The 16,749-nt window shown below is 39.3% G+C and overlaps 3 protein-coding genes across 5 annotated transcripts in view; 1 reads left to right on the top strand and 2 right to left on the bottom strand.

Annotated features, from left to right (window-relative positions):
- Positions 1 to 72: 72 nt before the first annotated feature.
- kri (uracil phosphoribosyltransferase krishah) lies at positions 73 to 1,324 on the top strand. 2 transcript variants are annotated; one of them, XR_004303520.2, is made up of 3 exons: positions 74 to 385; positions 438 to 1,068; positions 1,195 to 1,324. XR_004303520.2 is itself a non-coding variant. In XM_002047166.4 (2 exons), exons 1-2 carry the CDS (start codon positions 168 to 170, stop codon positions 979 to 981), a joined length of 762 nt encoding a protein of 253 aa, XP_002047202.1. In that variant the 5' UTR covers positions 73 to 167; the 3' UTR covers positions 982 to 1,324. The 2 variants fall into 2 exon arrangements, 1 of the variants encoding a protein (XP_002047202.1); XM_002047166.4 differs by having other exon boundaries at positions 73 to 385; positions 438 to 1,324.
- mad2 (mitotic arrest deficient 2) lies at positions 1,225 to 2,226 on the bottom strand. Its single transcript, XM_002047165.4, has 3 exons — positions 2,045 to 2,226; positions 1,813 to 1,959; positions 1,225 to 1,724 (listed from the first exon to the last, which is right to left on the bottom strand). The coding sequence occupies exons 1-3, from the start codon at positions 2,115 to 2,117 to the stop codon at positions 1,321 to 1,323; spliced, it is 624 nt and encodes a 207-aa protein (XP_002047201.1). The 5' UTR covers positions 2,118 to 2,226; the 3' UTR covers positions 1,225 to 1,320.
- Positions 2,227 to 2,573: 347 nt separating this feature from the next.
- Positions 2,574 to 16,749, bottom strand: part of vn (membrane-bound neuregulin protein vein) — a 34,165-nt gene continuing 19,989 nt past the window's right edge. Inside the window, exons 2-6 of one of the 2 annotated variants that reach the window (XM_032434624.2) lie at positions 7,621 to 7,798; positions 7,394 to 7,521; positions 7,028 to 7,136; positions 6,072 to 6,121; positions 2,574 to 2,729 (exon numbers count right to left, since the gene is read on the bottom strand). In XM_032434624.2, coding sequence (XP_032290515.1) covers positions 2,665 to 2,729; positions 6,072 to 6,121; positions 7,028 to 7,136; positions 7,394 to 7,521; positions 7,621 to 7,798 — 530 coding nt within the window. In that variant the 3' untranslated portion in view covers positions 2,574 to 2,664. Of the gene's footprint in view, positions 2,730 to 4,028; positions 4,186 to 6,071; positions 6,122 to 7,027; positions 7,137 to 7,393; positions 7,522 to 7,620; positions 7,799 to 16,749 lie in introns of those variants that run through there. The other variant, XM_032434625.2, reaches the window with a different exon arrangement.

Raw genomic sequence — 16,749 nt, 5'->3', positions numbered from 1 at the left:
CAGACTGTCGTGCAAGCAGCACTATCGATGCTATCAATGATATTTTGCGATTAGAATCGCTGCAGTGAACCGATATATCGATACATTTTGCTGGCACGCTAGCAAAACAAAGCTGGCAAGAAGAAAAAATTAACCAATTAAAATTACATTTTAAATACGAAGTAATTATGTGCACCGGTGGCTCGCCCAGCAGCAACGGCTCTCAAGCCGAAGAGAACAACGAGCACGAACAAGAACAGGCTGCTACGGAGCAAGGGGAACAGGCGCTGAGAACAGCTATTGGATCGTCCACTCCAGAAGAGATTCTTGCTGAATATGGTAAAAATTTAAAATTGCTTACTTTAAATTCTCAAGTGGCCGAGCTCTTGACCATCATTCGCGACAAGTAAGTGCCTGTCACATGTTTAAACTCCCACTAATCTTTGTCTTCCACACAGAAACACCTCGCGGAGCGATTTTAAATTTTATGCTGACCGGCTAATACGGCTCGTTATCGAGGAATCTCTAAATCAGTTGCCATACTCCGATTGCGACGTGGAAACTCCAACTGGTGCCATTTATCAGGGCCTAAAATATCGCTCTGGCAACTGCGGCGTCTCCATCATACGATCCGGAGAGGCCATGGAGCAGGGCTTGCGGGATTGCTGTCGCTCTATACGCATTGGAAAGATTTTGGTCGAATCAGATGCCAATACACACGAGGCTCGCGTGGTCTATGCACGTTTTCCCGATGACATTGGTAGCCGCCAGGTGCTGCTCATGTATCCCATCATGTCCACTGGGAATACTGTGTTAAAGGCAGTAAATGTTTTGCGAGAGCATGGAGTGCCCGAGGAGTGCATCATATTGTCGAATCTGTTCTGTACGCCTGTCGCCGCTCGTACCGTAGTCACTGCGTTTCCCAGAATGCAGATTCTCACCTCCGAGCTGCATCCGGTGGCGCCCAATCATTTTGGCCAGAAATACTTTGGTACTGACTAGATAGGTAGTCAAAAAAATGAATAAGCAGCAGCAGCAGCATAACAACAGCTCCTCAAAGACTTGACAACTAAGCTCGGCTTAGGATAGGTAGTGTGTTAGATTACCCTGCCAAGCATCCAAACCAAATCCTACTTAAACCAACTGACCTATGTTTTGTTGAATACGTTGTATAGTTTCTTATTTAAATCTTCTCCGTTCTCTCTCCTGCTCTAGATGACTATTAAATCGGAGGTGGAGGTCAACTACTATGCAATTATTTGGCTTTTTATGTAATATGCAAAAATACGCGACTCGTTTATCTTATGTAAATAGAAACAGAATAAATATTATATATATCACTTAAGAGCTCATTTTATAATTGACCACCGTGTCCACCTTGTGCAAGCCAGTGGAGAAGGAGCGCAACTGCACCGCTTGAGCGTTCTGTATGAAGACTGCGCCGGTTTCGTCCCACTGTGCTGGTATCTCGGTGTTCTGAAGGGTATGTATCATCACATCAAAGGTACAAATGCAGTCGAGCAGCGGCAAATAGCTAACGGTGGCCGATATCTGGCGCATAACATCTCGTATCTCGTTTTGTATGCGGCTCAGCTGCTTCGAGGATGTTTGCTTGGTTGGATCGTTCGATTCGCCATCGCCAGCTTCTGCTTGCATTTTGAAGTCCCAACACTCCAGAACTTCCTTGGTGTGAGCATTTGTGATGACCATGGAGATTTTGTTAATCATGTTCTTGGAAAGCCATTCTGAAAGGCACAACATAGCATGTGCGCGGGGGGAGAGGGGTGTTGGTCATAAAACGCAACAGATGCAACGCGTGCGCAATTAACTAACCTTCGGTTTGCTTCAAGACATTTTGCAAAAAAGTTGTGATCTTAGGATCCTTGGACATGAGTATGGTCAGTCCATATTGTTGTGTGTTATCAAAGTTCTCCGCTGGATAGATACCACGTTGGAACAATATCGAATTGATGCCGTATTCTAATTTCGCACGTAAACAAAGGCGGGACGCCATAATTAGAGCGCGAGATTTATAAGCGTCGCCATTCTTCTTGTATTTACTTACTCAAGTACTCGACAATGATTTGTGCTGAGCCCTTTAGCGTGATGCAGTTTTTAGTTGCTTGGGCCGTGGACATATTAAGCTGCGTTTTTAATAAAATGGCAAGAGAAAACTTTTCTATAAATTTAAGCCGCTAGTTTTTGAAGCTGTCTTTTCAGTTCCGTTCCTTTTCGAACTAGTAGGGTTGAATGAACAAACACTCGCGAAGAAACACGTTCAACTAGTTCATTTGGGCAAAACGCGTGAATAAACTTAATCGATAAAATGAAATGGTTTCAAAAAATACCAAAAAACTACAAACGGCAAAAATACTCATATACCAAACTTACCAAAAGCTTTGGCGCCAACAGCAAACAGCATTCGAAAATAATAATTTCCTGTCTGGCATTGTTGTTGAGGGGGTATTCGACATTTTTGTTATATTCCCAGGCGTTTAAATGTTATTTGTTGCGTATTATTAACTTATGATTGCAATATATTTTGGACTATTTAGTATATTTATTTATTAACATGGAAACAAAGCACAGTTCTCGCAACAAATACTTTTATTAGCAATCTTTAAACTTTTTATAATCATGAGATCCATTAATAGTTCCTAGTACGTGTTTGCATTCTATAGACGTTTATTTTGCACTGCTTCTCATCCAGCGATTGCTATTGTTGCTATAGGCCATTTTGTAGGTTGAACCTGTTGAAGAACCAAACAAAACATTCTTTTAGCAAGGCTTCAAATGATTTCATTTTCAGAGAAGCCTCGTAACCTAAGACTCATGATTACACGAAGCTGCCAATAGAAGATTTCTCGCTTCGATTAAAGAAACTAAACTGCAAATTAGGAAAATCAACTAAAAATGTTTCTGTTAACTCTTCTTTTCTCAAAATTGTTGCAATTGTTTCGCTATAAATAATTATAAAGAGCATGAAAACAATGTTAACTAATAATTAAAGGAAAAAAAATTTGTAAAATGTGAAGTATTTGCAAATTTTTAATGAAAATTTTTTCTTACGCATCGTTTTTGTTTTTCAATTAAAATTAAGCTTTACATAGTATTTTTGGTATAAATCTTTCAATAATTAAATTAAAAATTTTGACTTAACTTAACTAAGAATAATCTCTTCGCCTACGATAAGTACAAACTGTTGTCAACATATACATAAAAAATAAAGTTTGCATTTCTCATACACTTTAGTTACAAATACTTAATTAAGAAAAAAAAAACCATAAATGGAAAATAAAATAGTATTTCGAAATTAAGTAGCTGTATATATGTGTGTGTGTGTGTGTGTGTGTGTTGAACTTAGCATAAAGTTTAAATTAATCAATCATAAAATACAAAATAAATTATGGTTAAGCTCTTTTATAACTTAGTTGAAATGTACACAAAACTTATCGTGAATCATAATGTTTATATATTTAAGTATATGTATATATATATATATATGTATACACATATATATATATGTATATATACATGGTTTATTACAAGCTCTCGTTCTTCATATTCTCTATATGTATGTATGTATGTCTATGGTACAACAACAAAAGCGCAACAGTGTCAGTGTCAGGGTCAATCGGTATCATATCTTATCTTTCTCTTATTTTTTTGGGGGAAGGGGTTTTTTATTTCGCAATTTCTTATTTTCTCTCGCAAAACGAAGTACAATAGAAAGTTCAGATTTTGATTCAATTTTCATAGATAAAATTCTGTCACCGTGCACAAACGCCAAAACAACGGGAATTGTGAGTCTGCAGCTGGTTAATGTATTTGCTTTCATTTTTATCATTTTTAAATAATAATATATTTTTTTTTTTTGTAGTTGCAAAAAAAATTGTGGAACAACGCCCACAATTGGCTTGGCGTGAGCGTTGCGAAAATTTGGTTTCTGCTTTTTTTTGTTTTTGTTTTTGTTTTTTTTTTTAGTTTTTTGTTTTTCGTGTGGTGCAACAAATTGTAGAATTTTTTAAACATAATACTAAAAAATTACATTTGTCGGCGTTGGAGTGCAGGGAGTACTTTTGATTGCGTTTTATTTATTATTTGTTTCTTTTTTTTTTGTTTTTGTTTTTGTTTAAATAAAAATTCTATGCATTAAGATAATCATTATTTAAGGTATGTATTTGGCCGTAGATTGCAACAAAATATCTGTGAAGAGATTAAATCATAAATAAAAATTAAAATTAATTGGTTTTTTTTTTCTCTTATTTTAGTTTATTTATTTATTTTTTTTTCCCGATAACTAGCTGCCCTAATACCATTTCCAAAAAGGGAATTACAAGCAAAAAGTTAAAAAAAATGAACTAGTTATTGGGGAGCGCTCAAAACAGATTCCGTTGGGAACCAGCAGTTGTTCATGCATGATTTTGAAACTGAACTTCCGTTTTGGAAACTGTACGCCAGCTCAGCTTTATGATCTTTTGCGTTAGGAAAACAAAATGAAAAATAATAAAAAAAAAGTAGGAGTAAAATAGTGGAACAGAGTTAACCAAATTGAGAGAAAACAGATTGGGAGGGGGAAACGCAAAAGATTAGTCAAACTATTTGATAAACAACCACCAGATAAATAATAAGGAGCGTATGCAATTGTATTTATATTTTGTTTGTTTCGATTTGTTTGGCTTGGTGTTTTGGTTTGTCAAAATCTACAGCCAAAGTGTTAATATTGTTTCATAGTATAACAAGAAACTATAATAAAATGTATGTATACGATTGCTAAATAACTAAATTAATTGCAAGAAATAATTATAGTTATTGAATGAAGTATTATTATTCATGTTGTTGTTACATTCGCTTGTATTTGTTTTTGTTGTTGTTTCTTTTTGATTATTGCAAACTACAAAAAAAAAAAAATTTGTGTTCGAAAACAAAACAAAATTTCGGTTTGTGGTCAGTGCTTTTTTGTGGTGACTGTACTTTGGCTACAGCTATTTTGCTGATGGGGTTGCCATTTGTTGCAAAGAATATCTAACTTATGAGAGCCTCTGTTTACTGTTATTGTTACTGTTATTGTTATCGTAATCGTTATCGTAATCGTTATGGTTATAGGTAGAGCGTAATCCATATGAGTGAGGGCTTCGCCAATTGAATGGTTCGACAAGCTATTCAGTATTTGGTAGGTATTCTGTTCTGTTCTGTTCCGTTGTGTACGTGTGCGTTAGTCGCAATTTCTGAGTGTCTCGAGTCGGTGAGTTGCATTCATAATTTTGTTTTGTTTTTCGTGAAAATGGAAAATTAAAATTTGTTTTTTTTTTTTTTTTTAACATTTACTTTATAGAGAATTTGTTGTTTTAATTAATATACTTTTTTTCCTATGTAGTAACTATTTAAAATAAACCTTCTATAGCACCATTTGTTTTTATTCGCATTATCATAATTGATTTTTGATAATTTTTATGCATTTTAGTTTATTAATTTTTGTTTTTATATATACGTATGTAGCGTAATAGAATAGAATAATCTTCTTGTTGTTAGTTAGATTTAAGACTTTGCTTTGTTGCTTTTTGGAATGTGTTTTCTAATAAAATTCAAGTAATCATGAAGGCGGCTGTGAAGGAGAGCGAGTGGGGAACTTCTGAATCTTAGGCTTTTGGTCATATATCGTTTATTACGTGCGATTTCCATGCTTCAGTTGCTACTGAGTAGCCGGTATACTGTATTTGTACTATGCGTGTGTGTGTGTGTGTGTGGTTGTGTGTGTGTTTGTGTGTGTATTGTTATCGACTATATTTGGTTTATTTGATGTTCTAATATTTATGTTGATTTATTGTCAGATATACTATGTTCATTCTGTTTATTGAAAGTTTGAGATTTTGGTTAACTGATTTGTATTTGATTTATATTTTTGTGTGCAGATCGTTTCTGATTTTTGTTTTGGATATTTATATCGATTTCGTGTATCGGTATCGGTATCGGTAACGGTAACGGTATCGCGTAACTCGATCTAAAACAATCGATGCTATAGAAGTGCCTATTTTAGCAGTAATACCCTCCATAAAACTTGTTGCCACATTCGGGATTATTGCTGTACGTACTGTCTGGGCCGGAGAACTCGCAGCGCTGGCCAGTGAATCCTTCCGGGCAACTGAAATTTTGAAAATATAAAGATTAAGATAAGTAAATATGGTATTTGAATGTATCCAAATGCGATGCAAACACTTCAGATTGAGTATACAGCACATTTAGCTGGCCATGAACTGTGTTCCAGCATTTCCCTCGCACGCGAAAACCCGAATGCTTAAGTGTAAACAGCAAGAAGAGGAAAAAAACGAAACCAACATTTAATTAACAAATTTTTTTTTTCTTATTTTTTTCATTTGTCTCTCTGTATGGTGTTTTTTTTTTTTGTTGTTTTTTTGCAAATCACATCAGCCAAGAACTCAAATCGAAAATGAAAATGGTTTTTCACAGACAAAATAGGAATAAGAAGAAAAACAAAACGCGCAAAGATAAAAACAAGTACAAAGCGCTTTTTGGGGGCTGCCAGTGGATGGAAATTGGTTTGGTTTACATATACGTGTCGATATATGCGTCTTGCACTCACACATGCACAGCTCGTGGATAATGTATAAAACGAGGCGCCGAAAGACATTATTCACATTGCTGTGAGTGTATATGTTTGAGTGTGAGTGCGAGTGTGAGTGCGAGTTCGTTGGAGTTCTGAAATTCTACAATTGGGATTTTCACTCGATCGTGTAATGCGATGCCAAAATTGAACAGTTTCTCGACAGTTTCTCAAGTGCTCGGCTCACTAGTTGGTTATTTTGTTTGGGAGGAGGAGGGTTGTCTTTCGGGACTTTCCGACTTTATCAGCTGTCACAGGTTTTATCGCAGCGCAGCCACTTGACATTGGGTTGCGTGTTGAAGTGGCAGCAGGCGCAGCTGTATCATGTCCAAAATACATTTCAATGCCACACAATCCTACACAATCCTGACTAAATCACATTTTCGTCTAGCGCAATCCTTTCCACTGCATTCGAAATCAACTTACTTGCAATAATATATATTCAGAAACGGTAACAACATGCAGGTGCCGCCGTGAAAGCAATGGTTGTTCTCGCATGGATAGCCCGCGCTGCCCGGATCCGGCGTCAGCGGAACTGTAAGTTATCAAAATGAAAGCAAAAGGAAAAAACACGAAATTAATTCATAATTTTAATTTACAATCAATATGTATGCTCTATAGTTATAGATACATATGCATCTGGGTTAGATTGTCGCCTTCAAATGTGGCCATTAATTAGAAATGAATTGGAGCGAGCCGCTTGGCAGGCGCACATCAAAGTGAGATACAGATATAGACAGATAGTGAAAGAGAGGGAGTGGCGGTGCGGCTGTATAGTCTTGAAGGTCTTACCTGGATAGGCATTGATCATGATGCCGCGCTTGTCGATGTCTTTTCTGACTTTATTCTTGGCACGACACTCGTATTTGCCCGCATCTGAGGAACTGTTAAAGGAGCGCACGATCAGCTCGGCGCGTCTTCTGCAGAGAGAGTGCGAGAGAGAGAGAGAGAGAGAGCGAGAGAGAGGGAGAGAGAATTGTTAGATCTATGCAATTATTGAACTCTTTTGGTTCGCTCACTTGTGATGCTTGAATTGGTAAACATTGCGTTTGCGATTTATCGACTTGTCGTCCTTGAACCAGGTCACCTTTGGAGGCGGCCTGCCCTCCACGTTGCAGATGATGCGTAGCTCCTTGCCGTTGATCATCGTCGCGTTGCTCGGCATGGATCTAAGCGATGTAATCGTTGCGTTCTGTGCTGTAAAAACAACAACAACAACAATAGAAAGCAACAAACTTAAGCATTAGTCTCCGAATGTTCCAATAATATAGTATACGTTAATATATCTACATAATGTGCCTTCAATTCTAATTAATTTGGGCATGTTTCATTGTTTATGCGAAATGTGAAAATCGTTTTGTGCCTCGGCGCCATATAAAAACAACAACAAGATTGTACTAGAAATTATTGAAATTTTAAGTTTTTTTTTTTTGTGTTTTTATTTGAATTTTATAGGCGTCTGCTCAAAATTGTTAAACTTAATCGTAAGTTGTTTATGGACTCTGCTTTTGCAGCGATCGTAAAGCTGGCATATGACATGACCTGATTTTCAAGGACCCAACGCATAGATGGCGACTATTTCTAGAAAAGTGTTTGATTTGTAAAAGAATTTTTGTACAAATTCTGTTGAAATATTTATAGGTTCTTTCCATTGCAGCTGACGAAAGATTCTAACACTTAAAGTAATTACTTTAAAGTGTGGGCTTTTCAAGCAATTTTCAGAAATTTCAAATCAAAGCATAAAAAAAACAAAATTATTAAAGTTTCAATTTTGGACGTTTCCACGCCAAGAAGTGAGTTGCCGAGATATATCAGCAAAGTATAAATTCAAACAAAATTGTTACTCATATTTTTTCATTAACTTTTCATCAAGATGAAAATGGAAAAGTATTTAAAGTAAATCTGAATAGCCTGAATAAAAAGCGAACTGGTTTTTTGTCAGAAATTTTGTCAAAATTTTGAATTTGTTCATTTTTAATTGCCAATCAATAGATAGTCGATAGATAGATAGGCCCTTAAGATATCAGAAACTAGTGTATATATTTTTTTAGATAATAATTGAAAAATGAATTCGTTTCACGTGCGGAGCTTAAGGCAAACATTTGTCAATTTTGTTAAGTTTAGCATTCGAATTATATTTAAGTTGCCTAATTAACGCATTTTGCAGACGGCCAATTACACATTGGCCAATCATTTGCGGGCTGTTGCCAAAAAGTCTCCTTCGCCGTGGCTTTCTCTGAGTCATGAGTGAGTCGCGAGTGTTTGGCAATGAAATGGATGCGAGTGCGCCTCGGCCACGCCCACAATTTAGGCAGCCGTTCGATTTACTTAAATTAGCCGGCATATCACGTGTCTCGCTGTGGGCGTGTCGATAGGCGGCAGGGGCGGTGGGAGGAGCGCTTGTTGTTCATCACATGATAATTGCGAATTGCGTGAATGAATGAATCATCTGCGACAATTCGAGAGACAAATTGGTCGATTCTAAAGTATTTGCTATTTGCGATTTTCGAACTACAACATTTTCTATTTTCGATAACGAGTGGGCGGGCTAGTGGGCGGGCGAGTGGGAAATGCAGTTAAGAATTGCATGTGAATTTTCGCCTGATTATGCAATGGCATTACGCACGCGATTTTTCCAGCGAATTGAAAGCCCAATGAATAACAATAATAATGAGATAATTATAAAATCGTCTGTATATAGCACATAGATGTGTTTAAATCCCCGAGACGCTATTTATATATACGAATTTTTGATTTAATGCTAACCGAATGTTAATTTATGCGTCTCTCGCGTGGCCCGGCCGAAAAGGAAAATGTATGTGGCGATATTTATACTATTAAAAAAACTCACAAAAAAATTCAAAAAAAAAAATATTGTTACATATTTAAAGATAATTTATTGTTTATTATTTATGTTCTCTTTGGCCAATGCGACGGCCCATAAAACAGCATTTTAATTGTGCGCGTCACTTTCTCACGCTCCCAATTGTTGGCGATGCCCGCTTCTGTTCCAGCTGCCTTCCTCCTTCACTTCGTGCCGTGAAGGAGCTCCATGCCAAATAAAATATAATATAATGAAAAAAAAAAAAAACGAGAGAGAAGAAATAATAAAACGGCAACTCACAAGTGGCTATGGACAGAAGGCGATTAAGAATTGAAGGCAGCACGCAAACAAGTTGACAATTGTCATGCCCCAAAGCCCCAAAGCGAACGGGCTGGAGGGAGGGCTGCTGCCCCGCCCCCTTTATGCCCATTCACTTCGTGAGCTGCGAGAGCCCCAAATTCAGCACGCAGTTGTGCGCCGGTCGAAGGCTTTTCAAGTTTTTGCTTTGATTCACAATGAAATTCGAGGCATAATAATAAGATGAACATTTTATTCGTTCCTCTTCATTATTATTTATTAATATTTTTTGTCATTTGTTGTTGATTTGTTGTTGCTTTTGGCATATCATTTCAGTTCGCCTCAATTCTTACATATTATGACTTAATTATGCGCTTAACAGATGATTATCAGAGCGCTTGGAGCTTTGTGTGGTATGATTAATGGGGGAAATCCAATGTATATGGCAATATCTATTGCAAAGATGTGCTTGAAGAACTCTTTTTTTTATCAGCCAACAAATATATTTATCAAGCTGTTGCCTAAACTCTTTGAGAATTACAAGCGAAAATACAAATGTATTGATCATGCATTATGATCAAGCTGATGCCTTAACTTGTTGAGAATTACAAACGAACATCATTTGCTTGCGTTTCTTGTTGCTTTACTTCTTCGTTTTCAGGTCCCACCTTAGGTTAAAATCTAACAAGAGAATTGCAGAGAGAGGCCCTGAAATTTGATATACACTCAGTTATTTTTTAGAAACGTTTTGCTGCCAGAGCTCATTGGCCCCTTATGAAGATGTTGTTGTCGTGGTTGTTGGTGTTTCTGTGCGTCAACACTACGTCAAAGCCGCAGCTGCTGTCGCGCCGCGCTTCCGGAAAAGTCTGGCATAACAACTGCGACAACTAGAAAATAAACGGAGAGAGGAAACGCTGCCAAAAGCAATGGCAGGAAAACTGTCGACGTCTTCGTCGGTTTTGGCTGCTGCCTGTCGCCGATTTTAGCACAGGAGATGGAGGCGATGTGCTCGCATTAAAATAACTTTTCATACTATATGAAAAATATAATAAATTTTGCTCGTTTTTTGCAACTCATTTCTGGGCGCTTTTCCTTCGAGCGTGACGCCTCAATGATTCATGCAAATCCATCAAAAACGCCCGAGAACGGAAGAGAGGAGCGAGAGAGATGGAGAGAGAGAGAGAGAGAGAGAGAGAGAGAGGGAGAGCGGCGACAACATGTGGTTTTGGCAATGGTCCGTTGCCAGCTGAGAGGGGTTACGTTAGACGGGTTTGGCTGGGAACGTTACGTTTATTAAGATTTTATTGAATTAATAAGCAAATTGCATGCGACACGCTGCCTGGCGCCATCTGTCGTCCAAATTGCATGCAATTTGCATACACTTACCGACAGCAAAGCATCACGGATTTATCATTGTTCTCGGCACTTGGGGTTATTCCCAATGATTTCACTTAAGCCAAAATTAATGAAATGTGCAATGTGACGTGTTTTCTTTTTTATTATTCGCTGTCTTTTTTAGCTCTTAAAATTATGAATTTGGAACGTTGTCATCGTGCGCTGAAAGACATTTTATTTTGGCAGTGTCGCACTCTCTCTCGCTCTCTCACTCTCTCACTCTTTCTCTCTCTCGCTGCTTGACCCACATTCGCCAGCGACTGCGACAGCGAACGGAAGTTTTTCATGTTGTTCTCCAATATTTAACGCTGTGTTTTTCCAAAAAGAAAAACGAACAACTTTGCCAGCTCTTCTGCATTTTCCTTAATATTTTCTGTCAGCTTGTTTTCTATTTTTTTTTTTTTTTTTTTTTGTTATTTATGAATTTGACTGCGAGCGCTCGTTATTTATTTGATAATTTTTGATTCATTTTTATTGGCGCTCTGGCGACATTGTGTCATTTCTCGATTCTTTTAAATAGAATTCAGCCAGTGATTTATTGAAGAAACGTATGTATCATGCGAACATTATCTTGTTTGAACGGATATCTTTTACAATTGCTGGCAGCGAGTCTAGCACGCGCCCCATTAGCCAGCTAAGCTGCCCGAGAGGGGCGCTAGGGAAACTAGGGGGCAGCTCTGGCCTCCCCATAGAATATCATACTATTTGCATATTTGTGTGTGTGTGTTTTTTTATGATTGTGCAATTGCTCAAGATAAGATTTATACGATAGCTGCTCAGTAGAGCTGTTTGTTGTTTGGGAGCATTGAACATTACGTATACGCCCGCTGGGACCGCCGCACTGTAAACAAATGACACCTCATTGTTGTCATACGCTTCGCTCTTGTTTTTCTTACCGGCAATTGAGCTGTGTAAACAACAATTAGAATAATTCGACAGCCGCATTAAATCGTTGTTCAGTTCGATGCCCCTTCGCTGGCCAACCATTCGGGCAGGTGTATAAAACGCAGCAACTGTTTGGCAGAGATTAGATAACGTTGTCTGCACGCTACCTCAGTTTTTGGCTGAAGGGTTCAATGGGACCCATGCAATTTGTTAAAGTTCAGAAAACAGGCACCTGCAGCCTGTCGGACTTCTGTGCTCCAATCAAAGCATAAGCAATAGAAACAGCAGCAACAGCAAACACAACGACAACGACAACAACAGCAACAACATCAACAAGCAAATTATGTTGTTCTAATGCCCAAAGCAAAAGCAAAAGAAAACCGGAAAAACGAAAAGATGGACAGACAGACAGGCAGTCAGTGAAGCTGGCAGGCAAATTGAACAAGTTCTCTAGTTGACTGTCGGATGGCCCGGCTGGGCCTGCGACCGGGACTGGCAAATGAATGGCCGGCACGTGTGGCCAAAATGTGCGCAATGAAAATGTCTTCAACGCGACGCTGGCAGAACTAATAAAATAGAAAAACAGCAACAGAAGGGAAACAACAGCAACAACAACTTAATGTATGCACGTTGATTGTCGCCCCGTTGAGATCTGTCGATTTTTCCATGTTTGTTTGCCGCATTTGCTTGTTTATTTGCACGTTGCGTATACGCAATGTGATTTCCTTTGAAGCAACGGCCGCACGCGCGCTACTTTCACATTGAGCTTGTCGCCGATTCCCCTCCGATTGCCGACAAGGCTCAAATAGAGACAAATTGTGGCCAAATGGCTGGGCTGTCCGAGGGCGGCGCATTATGCAAATTGCCAACGGCAATGCAAATCGTGGCTACAATTAGCCAAGTTTGCAGTCTAATCAGTGAAGATGCGCGCTGAGCGTCAGATAAGCGATAAGTAGCAAATGCCTCGCTCTCCCTGCCCCACTCTCTCTCTCTCTCTCTCTCTCTCTCTCTCTCTCTCTCTCTCTCTCTCTCTCTCTCTCTCTCTCTCTCTCTCTTCTCCCTTTCTCTCTGTTGCTGCTGGCACTTGGCGCTGATTTTCTCGCTTTGAACTTCGTCTCGTTTTTTACGCCTTGCCTTCTATAGACGGCCCCATATTTACGCCTTTATATACACATACAAATATATATATTTATACCACTGGCTGCCCCGTTTAATTAAGTCAAGTGAGTGAGGATCGGTGGGCCATGCGCGAGAGCAGTTGCCTTCTAAATGCCAAGAAATTCAGCGCAGCTGCCACACCTACCGCCCTCGTCTGTGGCTGCCCCTTGAACGTGCGGCTGCTGCGGCCGCAAGTCTTGCATTTGTTTTGTTTATTTGACTTCGATTTGCTTTCTTTTTGTTATTGCCGCCCGTTTCGTGCTCCGCTCTATTTTTGCCGTGAGTTGGCGAATCTGTGCGCCCAGCTGTTGGACCCACCCAGAGCCTAATCTATCTAACCATATGCAGCCCCAACTGGCTGCTCGATGATGATGCTGATCATCATCGTCATCATCGTCATCGTGCACGTTTAGTGCTTGGCTTTTCTAGCGGCATTTTCTTATCTTGCCGCATAGTTTCTCACGTTCATCTGACTAATGCCCAGCGCTGCAGGTGGCTTATCAATATCGCAGCTGTTTTGCGGTCGACTCGCAGCTGATAAGCGCCCAGCTCTGCTGCTCATGCTGCCCGTGAATCATGAATTGCAGCTTTTGAGCTATGCAACATATCATTCACACACTTCTGCTATCTCGAGTGTTGACAAATATATTCTGCATAGATATGTACATTTAAGATACATTTAAGTGATACGAAATATAGCAGAGAAGCAAGTGAAATTCAATACACCTTTGAAAAACTTTTCAAATATTTCGAAAGTGAAATCGTTTGAAGGCAATGCGTGAAAATAGTTGCCAAGAAATCTTGACAAAATGTATATGAATATATAATTGTTTTTCTCTTTGAAATTTGCACGTGCTTCGGCTTTAGGCAAACAGTTTGTGGCTTTAAGCTGCGTGCACACAGCTCACAAATTTTTAATATATTTCAAATTGATGTGAAATTTGACTGGAATGTGTTTTACATATGTTTGTCATATTTGGCCTGACACGTGCGAACTCAGCTTAATTCTTGCAATTTGTTGCATGTTGTTATCAAAAGGCAACGAGCCTCTGACGCTGCCGCTGCAGCAAACAAACAGACAAACTGACAAACAGACAAACTGACAAACAAACTGACAAACTGACAAACCCAACAATTGATTTATTCCAGCTGTTTGCTGTAAACGCATTTTGATAAAAGAACAAAACAGCAAAAGAAGAGAAAAAAAAACGCAGAATTTATCACAAATTTTCCGTGACGTGTTTTGAGAGACGCCAAGTGCCGAGTCGATGACGTAGCTGCAGCAGTAGCATTTACCGCTACTGCTACTGCTGCTGCCTCTACTGCTACTGCTACTGCTACTGCTACTGCTGCTGTTGTTGTTTGGGCCCACCTCTTGGCATGTTTTTCCACAAAACTGTCAAAATGTTAGGCAAATATTTGTTGTTATTTTATGTAAATCCTGTAGATACTTCTGCTTGTACACTTCTCATTTAGCGTTAATATCTTTTTTAACTATTCAGTTGTTGTGTGTGCGTGTGTGTGTGTGTAGGGGGCGTGTGAATGAAAACAATGCGGCACTGATAATGCTGATAAGAGCACACAACAACAACAACAAAAACTCTGCTCGTTCGATTTGAGCCAAGGGCTGCAGAAAAGATTATAATAAATTGTGTTAATTTTATAACTTTGGCATTTGGTTGCCAGCTAACGACCTAATTAATAAGCTAGTTACCTGATGAAATTCAGCTTTAGATCTTTATATTATTGCTAAACTATATTTGAACTCTTTTGGGTTTTGGCATTGTGTGTAATATTATGTGCTCAAATACATAATGTAAACTAGTTTTGCAATTCGTTAAAACATAAGCTGAAATAATTTTCGAGTTAATTTTGAAAGAGAAAGTTTTATGCTTATAACAATTGGAAAATGGTTTTGTTTGGCATTTAAATTTTAAAAGTCGCTGAAAAGTTTTAAATGTAATTTGTTTAATTTATCTTTGTATTTGCCAAAGGTATGTGCCAGCCCTGAAAGTGAACGGCTTCTAACTACGTCATCAGAAGACAATTACATACGGCTTTGGAGCACATGAATACACACACATACGCACACACACACAAAGCCACACACACACATACATAGTCTCACACACAATGCACACAACACACACACACGCATATCACACAACAGCCTCACACATTCCCAATCACACTTAGTTTCACACACAACAAGCACATCACACAACACACACGCACACACAACACACACGCACACACATACATTCACACTCAGCCTCGCACACATACGCACTTGTTGCCCTGGCGACAGCGTGTGAAAATCTACACAAATGCATTTGACAAATATTTTTATTTATATTTTTTATTTTTTATATTTAAGTTTTTTGTTCTTTTATTTATTATTTTGTTAAGAGATTCGCCCAAGGCCAGGCAGCTGTCCAGATATTATTTTCATCAAGCTCAAGCTGTAGGCGCGTTGCGCTTATCTCGCATTGTTGTTGTTGTTGCTGTTGTTGTTGCTGCTGCTGTTGTCATGAGTTTTTGTTTGATTGCATTGGCAATGCCAAAATGCAACTGGGCAAAAGTCGTTTTGTGCCAATCGCTTGCCACAATTTAAATGTCTGCGGCGTCTGCTGCTCATCAGCTTTGACTGGCTTCGTTGTTGTGGTTGTTGTTGTGGCTGGCGCACAAAGCGCCTGATTGCTGATAGCCATCAGCAGCAGCAGCAGCAGCAGGAGGAGCAGCAGCAGGAGCAACATGGACAACAACAGCGCCGACGACGACGACGACGACGACGATTGCAATTGTTTGGCAATGACAGAGCGCACCTCCCAGACGGCCGTAAAGCAAACAAGCCATAATTAAGTTGCACTCGAGCCGCAGAGGCAGAGAGCTGCAGCTACTACTGCTCCCTGCGGATGTGGAGATCTTTGGCTGTGGCTGTTGACTGGGGCCTGTGTTGGTGGCTTAGTCGTTCACTAAGTCAGTGAGTCAGGCCGAGAGAGACTGGGCTGTTGCTGTTGCATTTGCCGATGATCTTAATTCCATTTAAATCGATCAATTTCCACTGACGACATTATTTTTGCATGCCCAGCCCCAGCCCCAGCCCCAGCCGCAGTCCACAGTCCACAGTTGCACAGACGACAATCGCTGTCTTGGCCAGCTTGAGTCAGCGCTTGGGTTACGTGGGTGAGCTGCCAACAAGTGGAATGACTAAGCGCTCTCTCAGTCTCAGTCTTGGAGTCGCAGTCGCAGTCGCAGTCAAGCCTGGCAGCTTATCGCCCGGTTGTAGATCGGGACGCGCCCTTTTTGTTAGTGCGGCTCTAAAAATAGCCACAAGGCTGTTAACTTTGCCATAAGACCATGATCATCATGATCATCACGATCATCATCATTGTCATCGTCACCAACATCATCAGCTGAGCAACATTATGATCGTCATAATGAAGAGTTTTCAATCTAGAGCAAGTCCATTGCCAATGTTAGAGACAAAAGCAAAGCCAAAGCCAAAGCCAAAAGCCAAACTCAAACTCAAAGTCAAACTTAACCCAATTTCCCAGCCAGAGCCGCATAAGGAAAATGAGCACATTAC

This window comes from Drosophila virilis, chromosome 3, assembly GCF_030788295.1.
Source record: "Drosophila virilis strain 15010-1051.87 chromosome 3, Dvir_AGI_RSII-ME, whole genome shotgun sequence".
NCBI lineage: Eukaryota > Metazoa > Arthropoda > Insecta > Diptera > Drosophilidae > Drosophila > Drosophila virilis.
Note: the sequence above shows the minus strand (reverse complement) of the source record. Positions and strands in the feature narration are given on the sequence as shown.

Excerpts from the sequence above, each read along its gene's own strand:
- kri (XM_002047166.4), top strand. The coding sequence starts at position 168 with ATGTGCACCGGTGGCTCGCCCAGCAGCAACGGCTCTCAAGCCGAAGAG. Across the intron at positions 386-437 it reads TTGACCATCATTCGCGACAA|AAACACCTCGCGGAGCGATT; the intron begins GTAAGTGCCTGT and ends TCTTCCACACAG.
- mad2 (XM_002047165.4), bottom strand. The coding sequence starts at position 2,117 with ATGTCCACGGCCCAAGCAACTAAAAACTGCATCACGCTAAAGGGCTCA. Across the intron at positions 1,960-2,044 it reads AATCATTGTCGAGTACTTGA|AATACGGCATCAATTCGATA; the intron begins GTAAGTAAATAC and ends GTGCGAAATTAG. Across the intron at positions 1,725-1,812 it reads TGTCTTGAAGCAAACCGAAG|AATGGCTTTCCAAGAACATG; the intron begins GTTAGTTAATTG and ends TGTGCCTTTCAG.